The sequence below is a fragment of the Oratosquilla oratoria genome, chromosome 18 (assembly GCF_046742065.1).
Source record: "Oratosquilla oratoria isolate Oo_2021 chromosome 18, ASM4674206v1, whole genome shotgun sequence".
In the NCBI taxonomy this organism is placed as follows: Eukaryota; Metazoa; Arthropoda; class Malacostraca; order Stomatopoda; family Squillidae; genus Oratosquilla; species Oratosquilla oratoria.
Genome location: NC_134794.1, coordinates 605,001 through 617,500, shown reverse-complemented (window position 1 = coordinate 617,500; position 12,500 = coordinate 605,001). Strand labels below are relative to the sequence as shown.

Below are 12,500 nucleotides of genomic sequence, written 5' to 3'. Positions count from 1 at the left end.
TACACTTGCTTTCTCCTGTATCCCCTTCCACCCGCACACACAATTATACATACATATATACATACATTTTATATATATATATATATATATATATATATATATATATATATATATATATAAATATATATATATATATATGTATAAAAGGAAGGTGGAAGAAGAAGACTCGGGTCTAGGACAGAGTTCATTCCTGACCGGTTTCGCGTAGATCTTCTTCAGACGAATGATACTCCTGGATGAAGTTCTAGGCGAAACCGGTCAGGAATAAACTCGGTCCTAGACCTCTGTCTTCTTCCACCTTCCTCAAGCCCGTCACAATGTCTCAACACACACACACACACACACACACACACATATATATATATATATATATATATATATATATATAGATATATATATATATATATACAAATATATACACTGAATGGTTCCCAGTGATCAATTAATATCTATTCCAACCACATATCATTTTTAATTCCGTACCATCGCAAACGAGACTGAGATTCGCTCGAAGGAGGCATCCGTGGAAATTGAAACATAGACGAGCCGAGGATTCGAACCCAGCTAATCCGTAACAAAGTTACGATAGCGTATTGCGTTGCGTTTCAATTTCCACGGATGCTTCCTTCGAGCGATTCTCAGTCTCGTTTGCGATGGTACGGAATTAAAAGTGTTATGTGGTTGGAAAATATATATATATATATATATATATATATATATATATATATATATATATATATACATATATATATATATGTATGTATGTACACACACATGTATGTATGTATTCAGGTTAGGTATGTACTCACACACATATACACACACAGGGTGTTGGTGATATTATTCGATCTAATCTTTCCGCGATAACATAAACAAAAGCTGCCACGATTTCTCTCTAGTCACACCTAACTTAACCCAGTCAAGGGTCTGTTTCACATTTGGTCCTCAAAGTTAGACAAGACGTTTTACCGAGATGAGAGAGGGGGGGGGGCTTTAGTCCGGAAAGGGGTCTCGCTCGATTGAGGCCCGTTTCACCCCCGAAGACCGCCCTCGGTGGAATCCAAAGGGCCTAAAGGGAAGGTCCCCGCATCGACAGCGAAGACTCTGCCGCCGCCGCCGCCGCCGCCGCGGGCCGCGTGGCGACCATGGCGGCGGCGGCTGCGGCGCGAGGAGCCCCCCCCCCCCCCAAGGACAGACCAAAGCGCAGACAAGCACACAAACAGATATACAAGGCTATACTGAGCCATAATCCCCCCCCCTCTTCCCACACTTTCCCCTCCCCTCCCGGCACTTACTTTATTTGTCAGAGGCGTGCGATTAGATAAGAGGAGGAATGGTATTGAAGCGAAGGAGAGAAGGTGACCTCGCAAACGTAAAAAAATTAAATAGAAAATAAACAAAAAAAAAAAAAAAAGAAGAAAGGGCAAGGCAGGCAGGACGAAAGTGATAGTGGGTGATGCATCTATCAATTGGTCATCAGCCCCTCCAGCCCTTTGTACCATAGGGCCCCGAAAAGGTGGAGTCACGGAGAAGGAGGAGGAGGAGGAGGAGGAAGTCTTAGTCAAGGAGGAAGAGAGAGAGAGAGAGCAGAAGAAGGGAGATTCAAAAGTTAAAAAAGTGAAGAGCATTCCTCTTTGAGTGGATACTAGTCTCCGACTATAACAGGAATGCCGCGTGACTCTGGTCCGTAGGGGTGTCGTTAAGTCCCTAAAACGTCACCTTAGGTGCTGCTGCATCAACTATACACGCCATACCCAATAGCAATGGTGGAGGAGGAGGGAGAAAGTAGGAGAAGGAAGGAAGGAAGAAAGGAAAAGGAAGAAGGGTCAGGGAAGAAAGGACGAGAGAGGGCTGGGGGAGTTGCTACTGGACGGAGTTAACTGACAGAGCAAAACAAGTTTGGGAGAAAACAGGGTAGGGTGGGGAGGGGAGAGAAAAAAAAAGACAATAAATATATAATATATATATATATATATATATATATATATATATATATATATATATATATATATATATATATATATATATGGTATGCAGACAAAATGCCGATGGACATAATGTCGACGGACATAATGTCAATGGACAAATTGTCGATGGACAAAGTGCCGACATTTGTTCAAGTAGGACAAAATGTCGACGGACATAATGTCGATGGACAAAATGTCGATGGACAAAGTGCCGGCATTTGTTTAAGTAGGACAAAATGTCGACGTACATGATGTCGAGAAATATGATGATAATAATAATAATAATAATAATAATAATAATAATAATAATAATAATAATAATAATAATGTTACGAGTCCAGTTTATAACCAAGAAGGAATGAAATAGCTTTGATGTGAATACGGGCACCGTAGAATTGTAGCATAAACAACCGGAATGACCAAACAGCCAGTTTACTAGTGTAGTGTAAACACCTGTGGAATGACCAGTAATGCATTCATCATAATGCAATTTTAAGCATTTATTCCTCCTGATTACGTATATGCTTTTTTTGAAGAGCTTCTTGGTTCCCTAACTGAAGAAATAGAATGTGTTCTCGACGAATTTCTGGCGTATTTTGAAGTTACATGGATAGGCGTAGTTCAACGTGGACGACGACGTAAACCCTGCTATGAAATCAAGCTATGGTCAGTTCATAGTCGTGTCGCAGATGACTTGCCACGCACGAATAATGCACTTGAAGGGTGGCATAATGCTTTTAACAGGAGAATGGTGATTAAGCATTCATCTGTAGAAAAATTGGTTAACAAACTGAAAAAAGAACAAGCAAATACAGAAATGTTGTTAGCGCAACTAACCAATGGGAGAGGAATCGGAAGGCAGAACCTAAAATATGTTAGAATCAATGAAAGATTGAAGAACCTGGTCACAAACTTTAATCCCAATCAAGGGATACAGTTTTTAAGAGCAGTTGCTCATAACTTGTAAAGCTTTTTAGAATTATGTTGTTTTTAATAGGTAAATTGTGCATTCATTATATCTTTTGTAACACTTTTTAATTGATTATATTGTTTTTAATAAATTTGTAGCTCTACAACTGAGCCATCTTGTGATTCATTAAAATCAATAGACTGTCAAGTTTGTTTATTTTGGAACTACCATTTTAACCTGTATTATTATGAATGAATGACAGGAAACATATAGGGAGAGAGGTATAAAATTGGTGGCAAAAATGGCTTAGTGCCTGCATTAACAACTGGCATCATCTCACTAAATAAATAACTAATAAAAGTCGTCGTCGACATTTTGTCCTACTTGAACAAATGTCGGCATTTTGTGCATCGACATTATGTCCGTCGACATTATGTCCATCGGCATTTTGACCTACAACCATATATATATATATATATATATATATATATATATATATATATATATATATATATATATATATATATATATATATATATATATATATATAAAGGAGAGAGAGAGAGAGAATGACAGGATTAGAATGATTTTCTAGAGTACATGATGGGGAGAGACAACAACAGTAATAGCAATAATACTAATAACATCAATAACAAAATGTGTCTGAATAAAATGTGACAAAAGAAAATCGATAAATTACTTCTTCATGAGGATCCCAAGAATATTAAACGAGGAAGATCAGACACGAGTATGTGAGGGAAGAGGATATGAAGACGGGGGGAATAGGAGGAAGAAGAAAGAGGACGAGGAGGAGGAGAAGGAGGGCGAGACGAGGAGGAGAAGGAGGACGAGACGAGGAGGTAAATGATGAGGACGAGGAGAAGGGGGAGGAGGACGAGGAGGAGGAGAACAAGGACGTGGAGGAGGAGGACGAGGAGGAGGAAGAGGAGGAGTTACATGGAGTTATGGGCGAACGAATAGCAAGACCTATTGGTCCTTACATGGTTGTTTCGGAGGTGGAGGAGGAGGAGGGGGAGGAGGAGAGGAAGGAGGAAGAAGAGAAGGAGGAAACTTAAAAGAAAGAGACGTCAGAGGAGAAGAAGGAAACGAAGGAGGTGCGGAAGGAGGAGCGGAAGGAGGAGGAAAGGGAGGAAGACTGGAAGGAAGAGAGGGAAGAGGAGAGAGTGGAAGGAGCAGAAGGAGAAGGAGGATGAGAATGGAAGAGGAAATTAGGGAGGAGAACATAAAAAGAGGTTAACAGGAAGAGGAAATAAGGCAAAGGTATGGAACAGATGAAAAAAAAGGGGGGGGGGGAATGAAGGATCTGACAGGAGTGCAACCGGTGGAGGGAGGAGGGGGAGTAAAGGGGGTGCTGAAGAGACCTTGGGAAGAAGAGGTAAAGAGAAGGACAGAGATGATAAGATGGACACGGGGAAAGAAAATAATGAAAAATAGACGAGACAAGGAAGATGGAGGCAGACACACACACACACACACACATACTGTATATATATATATATATATATATATATATATATATATATATATATATATACATACACACACACACACACACACACATATATATATGTATATATATATTATATATATATATATATTAATATGTATACATATATATACATATATATACATATATAAAATGTATACATATACACACACACACACACACACACACACATATATATATATATATATATATATATATATATATATATAGAGAGAGAGAGAGAGAGAGAGAGAGAGAGAGAGAGAGAGAGAGAGAGAGAGAGAGAACAGGAGAACGGGGGATGGAAGCTGCGGCGGCTGTGGCGGAAAGGGAGAGAGAGAGAGCCACGCAGCGGCGGCGGCGGTGGCGACCCTCCCCCAGGCCTAATCCCAACAAAGACCTCGAGTCCTGCTGCGCGCGCGCGCCAACGTGTGGTTCACCACCACGGTCTTGGACCACGTGTCGAACTCGTGATCGATATATATATATATATATATATATATATATATATATATATATATATATATATATATATATATATATATATATATGTATATATATATATGTATATATATATATATATATATATATATATATATATATACACATATATATATTACCCTCCCGGATGAGAGCTCAGCGCTCATATGTCCCCATCTGTGGTAATGCTGTGACTTTACACACACACACACACAACTCCTTGCCCAACAGAACTACAGTGTGTGTGTGTGTGTGTGTGTGTGTGTGTGTGTGTGTGTGTGTGTGTGTGTGTGTGTGTGTGTGTGTGCAGTATCTATAAAAGGTGATGTGAATGGGGTTCAGGTCACAAGTGAGGCTAACTCAGATAAATCGGCCAAATAAAGGAATAGTTTGCCTGATAACCGGTGGATATTGGGCAAATGGGCCGAACAAAACTGAAGAGCACTGGGTAACAGGAAGATCATAGACCCAAGAGAACAACGGTTAGGCGCTGCAAAGGATTGCACCCGGAACACGTTGGGCCGAAGGGAAAAGGAGCGGCGGCCCGAAAGGACAAAAAGAAAACGGGCTGAAAACGGACAATCTGAAACAGAGATAGACAGAGAAAAAATATCTATGTAAAGGAAAGACGGCAACCGCATCTTAAGGGATAATAATGAACGACGAAAATATAAAGATCTGAATATTGATCATGAGAACAGGACGGAGTGAGCACCAGAGGAAAATGGTTCCAAGCGCGACCAAAAAAGAGCGTTAGAAAGTGACAGAGGACTGGGCGTCACGAGAACTTGATAAAAGATCACTGGTTCGCCGAGCAAAGGTCAAAATGGCCGAAGACAAATATCAAGGAAATATTTGGACTCTGAAGAGGAGAGGTGGCGCCACAAATCTACAAAGTTCCAAAAGAACATCCGAGAGAGCACACAGGGCAACCCTTCCAGTGCTGCCCAGCCAGATAAAGGGACCGGACACACAAAGGCAGCAGGGAGGGATCCCGGATTCCACCTGGCGATCCGGAGGTGCGGTTCCTGGGCGGTGGGGGACAAGACCCCGGGTCAAGAAGAAACAAGTTCAACTAAGGCACGGACGGGGGTCCTGCTGGAACAAAAGGGCAGGTCGGGTTTTGGGAGGAGGGCACGCGGGAAAAATAACAAAATTATAGGGGATCAAAACAAGGACCGGAATAAGCAATGGACCTTGTAGGTAGGGACCCGAAAAAGCAAAGAGAGAGAGGGAATGAAAAGGTGTTCTATGTTCTGGTTCCATGGGATGGGCGGCGTTTGACCCAGTCGGGCAAGCGACCACCTTTCAACAGACACTACTGCAACAAAGTGCCCTTGCCGAGTGCGCTCGCATCAACACATATTTGCCCGACGACGCTACCATGTCCCTCTCAGGACCCGAACGGATTGCGGGTACACAGCTTCACGTTTGATGGCATCCGCGGCCGCCCGCCAGGCCATTTCATTCACCTCGGTCCCTGGGGGTCCCCTTACACACACCGGCTGGCACCCCTTTATTTTCCCCACTGGTTGTGGCCGAGGCTTGCCCCCCCCCCAATACCTCGCAGACTTTGTTTATGGTGAAGGCCAGGCGATTTTGTTCAGCGTCGAGGGCTTCTCCATTGAATCAAAACATCGTTTTATGGTCTCCAGAAAGCCAGTGACACTCACATGCCGGACCAACGGATTTCTTCGGGGATCAAGTGCCAGACCACGAGGTTGCACGAAGGCATTTGTGCGTTTGTTTCTCAGACAGTAGCTGCACCACGTGTGTATTAACCTCTAAATGTTATTTTGTGTCAATATAGTCGTATACTATGGGTTTCAACGTAACAATTCAGTCCCAAAAAACAGATGTTAGCTACCATTAGACTTTGAAACTTGTGGTATATCATTCAGACAGATCCACTGTATTTGTTTGTGTAACATGGTATCCAACTTCGATTTGAGTAAAATCGTTTGCCACCAGCCACACCAAAGTATCTAAAGATCGTCCTTGCAGTAGTAAAGTCGTTCACTGAGACAGCTTTCCCTTAATGCCATCATAGTATGGTGTTAATCAGAAAAAAATTCTAAGGATCGTTATCGTGTGCAAGGGTGTTTGTGTGTTTGCCTCTGTGTGTGTGTGTGTGAAATATATCTTTGTATACGTACTTTGATGGTGCAGGATGACGAGGACGGTGACGGGGAGGCAAGAAGGGGCCGAACTCCCGAGGGACTCGCCCTCGAGGTCGGGGATCCGAGGCCGGCGAAGGGCCCCCCGAGGGCGCCGAGGGCGTTCAGGAGTCCCTGGGCCGGGCGAGCGGGCTGCCCAAAGGGCGTCAGGGGCGGAGGCGCAGGTCGCATCATCCCCGCGGGGATGCCCGGGGGGTTGTTGGGCGAGGGGAACATGGGGATGTATGGCTGCGGCCTCCCGAGGAAGGCGTGGAGGGGCTCCCAGTACTCCCACTGGGGCGCCGAGATCTCCCCGGCCAGGAGCTGTCGCCGCATGCGGTTGTACAGCGCCTTCAGGTTGTTGAGCCTCTGGCGGGCCTCGTCGCCCGTCACGTCCTTCCGGCGGGTGAGGGCCCCGGCCAGGGCCGTCCAGATGGCCCGGTGGTTCTTCTTCTCGCTCGTGAACTTGGCCTGCCACTCGTCCGACGTGTACAGCTGAATCAGCTCCAGGGTTTCCTCGTAAGTCCAGTTGCGGGACCTCCCGCGCTCCCCGAAGAGCGCGGCGGCGGCGGCCGCCTCTTGAAGGTCACCCCAGGACGCCGCGCCCTGCGTCATCCAAGGCAGCCCAGCGCCTGGCGAATCGAGCCCGACGGGCCCGACACCGCTGCCTCCGACGCCGCCGCCAGCGCCGCCTCCGCCAGGTCCTCCGCTACCGTGAAGACCGTGCCCGTGCCCGTGGGAGTGAAGCCCCATCGGGCTCTGGCCGGGCATGACGTGGTGGGGAAGGAGGTTCCTGCTGGAGGCCTGCTGGGGAAGGCCACCCCCCATGCCGCCTCCACTTCCTCCTCCTGATCCTCCTCCTCCAGGAGGAGCTCCACTTTGTCCGACTCCTCCATGTCCTCCCCCACCATTCACTCCTCCACTGCCCTCTCCTCCTCCATCGCTGCTCCCTCCTCCTCCACCACCACCACCACCACCTCCTCCAACAGCACCACTACCTCCTCCTCCTCCTCCTCCTCCGCCGCCGCCGCCTCCAGCTCCTGTAGAAGTGATACTGACGGCGGGCGACCTGGTGACGTTGGGCAGGGGGAGCGAGACACCGCCGACCCCTCCGCCGCCGCCGCCGCCGCCGACGTGTCCGTGCATCATGCCGACGCCGACGCCGACGCCGTGGGGGCCCCCGCCCATAGGGCCCATGGGCCCGTGGTGGCCCGGGTTCATGGCGGCGGCCCCGGAGATGAGGCCCGCAAGACCCAGGAACCCGCGGCCGTTCATGGGGTCTCCGTTCATGGTCATGGGCTGTCAAGAAACACGGGAACGGAGAAAGAGAGCACCCGGGAGGGAGGGAGACAGAGAGAGAACACGCCCCCTTCCCCCTTCACTGGTGGCCGTGCACGAGATATAAACTGGGTTTCTTTTCCTTTTTCTAAGATGCTTTTATAAGTCCGTATGTATGATGTACACGTTGTGCTGCTAAGGCGGCGTTCGTGGTTACAATGGTGCGCGCAAATCACCGAAGAAATTCAAACGTTAATCCTCCCAAGGCACAAACACATACGAGGTCAAACGTTGCACAAGAGTGTAAACACACACACACGTACGTACGTACACACACGCGCACATGAAGGCACCTTGTGCTCTTCTCTGAGTATGGACAAGGTGCAGCTCCTCCTCCGCCAGCAGCAGCAGCAGCAACAGCAGCAGCAGCAGGAGGCGGCGTGGAAGGAGCGATCCGTAACGGGAAAAACGAGCAAGCACGCACGAGGAAGAACGCCACAAAGTCGCACGCCTTCTGCAGGAGTGGGAGCAGGAGAGCAGGAGGGCGCGAAGGGAGTGCGCGCGCGTGAGTTCGGTACCCAGGAGACGCAGCACGGTTGTGGCAGGCGACCAAAGTCCCACTTCAAAACACGTCGGCTAACTCGTCTGCGCCTGCGCACTGCGTCAAAACCGGCGGCACAAATGACGTACCCAACACCAAGACACGGTATATTCACCCTTGTGAAGGCTATTATCATTTGATGATCGTCAAGTAAGCGGGACCCCGATACTAGACCCCGAGCCCCGCTACAAACCCCCGCGATTATCATCATTACCATTATCATCATCATTACTTCGGCTCCGACCTGACGCAAATGGCCTTCGATAATGATGATCATCATCATTAAGTTGATGACGCATGGGAAATGATGATGATGATGGTGCCCGGTAATGATAGTTGATTTGGGAGTTCCATTTCTGTTACTGTAATGATAATAATATGTGGAACGCTGGAGCAATCACCCTCCCTCCCCCTCTCCCTCCCTCCCCCCCCCCGCGCCGCCTCCGCCAAGGAACATTTCATTCAGACTGGCGCTACACCGCGTCTACCAATACAATCAGGAATACAATTCTCGATACAATACGATAAGAAACGACAAATGGCGTCGCAATGCAAGAGTAGTTTTTGCAAGAAAGCATTGGCAGTGAAGGCGGCGGCGACGACATGAGTTAGACGACGCTCGCGTCTGTTGGCGGCAAAAGTAGGGGAAAACTGTAATACAACACAAATCACAAAATCATTCCGCTGCCAACTTCCAATCCTGACGTCGAGCCCCATTTTCTTCAACTTAGATTGATTTTTTCTTTTCCTTTGCCAGAGAGCCTTCTTTTTATTTTTTCCCACGTGAATAGATGAAAGGGAGAGAGAGAGGTGTGTTAGGTAAGAGTCGTCATGTACACACTTTGAGGCAAACACGAATGCAACAGATGAGAACATCTGCCTACGGTTCCCTTAAGCGACTCTACGTCACAGCAGTCGACGGATGAGCGAAATTGTAGCTTCGCGAAAAAGAAAGAAAGAATTGCATTAAAGGAAATACACATTTCTTCTTTTTTTCCGGAAAGGGGGAAGAAGAGACAGAGCGAGAGAAAAGAGAAAAACAGAGTCCAAATCCGGGGAGATTTAGATTTCTTGTCGAAGAAGACCACATGGTCCCAAGCACAAAGCGGTAGAAGACGACGACACGGCAGGCAGGAGAAGAACAATTTCACCTCTGTATTTGTCCATACTATATTAACGACATCACTCCGGCAGAAATGGAGCATAAGACGAACATCGAAATGGAATATCAAAAACAAAAGTAAATCAGCAGCACACGGCGGAAGTCGACCCACTGGCGAAATACAGGGAGAGCATAATGAAAACACATTGAAACGTATTGGGAAGACGATGAAAAGTAATGAAAACACATAGGAAACGTGGCAACGTCGCTTATGATGGTAATGATGGTGATGTTGGGATGTGATGCCGCGCGGGGTGAGTAATGGCAGGATTGGGGGAGATAAGGAAGGGGGGGAAGGGGGAAGAGAAAGGGGGGTGGAAGGAGAGGGGGGGAGGCGACGGCCGAAGGTAGGGAGGGAGGGAGGGGAGCAGAAGGACGATGAGGGAAGGGAGAGAAAAATAGAAATGGTGGTCGGGGAGAGGGGAGATGACGATGGGAGAAAGATGGGGGAACGGGAGGACAGGGGCGAGAGACAAAGATACAAAGGAAGACAGAGAAGGACTACTGTGGTAGGAAGGGAGGGAGAGGATCTCGTAGACTTTATGAGACAAGGGAAAGAGGGGGAGAGGGCGAAAAACGAGAGAGGGACGAGAAAGAGAAGAAGAAAATGGGAAGGGGAGAAACCTAACGGGATGGGATGGAAGAGGGTGCGAGGCTGGAGACGAGGAGGAGGAGGAGGAGGAATGTGTAGCAGCAGAAGGGAGGGGGGGAGGAGGAGGAAGAATATAGATGAGGAAGAGAAGGTGGAGAGATTTGGTGGTGGTAGGAGGAGGGTTAAAAATAGAAGAGGATTAAGAAGTAAAGAAAGAAAGAAGATAAGGAGGAGAAAGGAAAAGGAGGAGGAGAGGTAAGACTATGAGTAAGAGGAGAAGGAAGAGGATGAGAAAGAGGACAAAGGAAAGGGCGATGAAGAGGGGGGGGGCCATGGTAAATGGAGGGTGGAGGAAGGGGACTCTGGCGGAAAATGAGAAATAGTGAGATAAATGGAGGGAACAGTAAAGGACAAGGATGGAGGCTGTGAGGGAAGGAGGGGGAAAATTCTTGTGGGGGGGGGGAAGAATGGATGGACGAGCAGCAGAGGAGGAAATCGACTCCCCCCACCCCATTTCAGGATTGGGGGGTTCAGCAGGGCTTTCCTGGGGGATCCTAGTCCTGGGGGGTCGCAGAATTTGGAGGGGGGAGGGGAGGGGGAACGCGATCCCGAAAATTATAGATATGATATGGCAGTACTACTTCAGGGTGTATGTGTGTGTGTGTGTGTGGAGGGGGGGGGAGGCGTATCACACGTATGTATGCTACGGGAGTCCTGGGTGACGAGTGGGGGCGAAGAGACGAAGAGGAAGACTCTCACTTGGGGTGAGGAGGACGACGTCGATGACCCCGGACTCCCATTGGGTGATAAGGACCACCGTGTGACTCAGCTGGTGGTGGTGACTCGTGAGGTGGTGACAGGGAGCGCCTAGCAAGACTCACGGCGACGACGCCAGGTGACTACTACTGAGGTGGGGGCGGGGCGGGGCGGGGCAGGGGGGTGTGGCAGTCTGGGTGACTTCAGCTGGTTGAGTTGGGGGGGGGGACTCGTCGGATGAGTCACACGTGCATGACCACCCACCCACCCACCCACCACTGGGTGGGTGGGTGGGATCAATGGGTGACACGCCAGGGTCGTCGTGTCTTGGAGAACGGACGGAGGAGATGAGGGGACGAAAGGGGGGAGGGGGGAGTAGATAGGGAGTGGAGGAAAAGGAGAGGAGGAGGAGGAGAAGGGCGGTGATGATGATGATGACGATGATGATGATGATGATGATGTAGATGAAGCCTGGAGGAGGAGAAGGGCGGTGATGATGATGATGACGATGATGATGACGATGATGATGATGATGATGATGATGATGTAGATGAAGCCTGGAGGAGGAGAAGGGCGGTGATGATGATGATGATGATGATGATGATGATGATGATGATGGATGATGATGATGATGATGCGGTGGAGATGAAGCGGGGGAGGAGGAGAAGGAGGAGGAGGAGGAGGAAGAGGAAAGAGAAGGATGATGATGATGATGAGGAGGAGGTAAGGAAGAGATGAGGAGCGGGTGAGAAAGCGAGGGGGAGGGGGGAGGGGGGAAGGGGGCAAACTAGTATGGAAGGGGAAGTGTGTGAAGGAAGAAGAAGTGAAACGAGAGGAAGAGGAGGAGGAGAAAGGGGGGTCGGGGGCGGGGGCAGACGACGGGAAAGAGAGAGTGCGAGGGAACAGGAAGATTGTGCAATCAACCAAAGTACGAAAAAGGGGAAAGAGAAAGAGAGAGAGAGAGAGAGAGAGAGAGAGAGAGAGAGAGAGAGAGAGAGAGAGAGAGAGAGAGAGAGAGAGAGGGAGAGAGGGGGGGACAGGAAGGACGAGGGAAAAAAGAACGGGAAGGGCGAGAGAGAAAGGACGGGAAG

The 12,500-nt window shown here is 48.3% G+C and overlaps 1 protein-coding gene across 1 annotated transcript in view; it reads right to left on the bottom strand.

Moving 5' to 3' along the window:
• The window catches only part of LOC143034961 (uncharacterized), a 61,950-nt gene extending 52,891 nt beyond the window's left edge, over positions 1 to 9,059 (bottom strand). The window contains exon 1 of the mRNA XM_076201305.1: positions 7,021 to 9,059. Within this exon, the coding sequence (XP_076057420.1) occupies positions 7,021 to 8,316 (1,296 nt within the window). The 5' untranslated portion in view covers positions 8,317 to 9,059. The remainder of the gene's footprint in view (positions 1 to 7,020) is intronic.
• Positions 9,060 to 12,500: the final 3,441 nt, after the last annotated feature.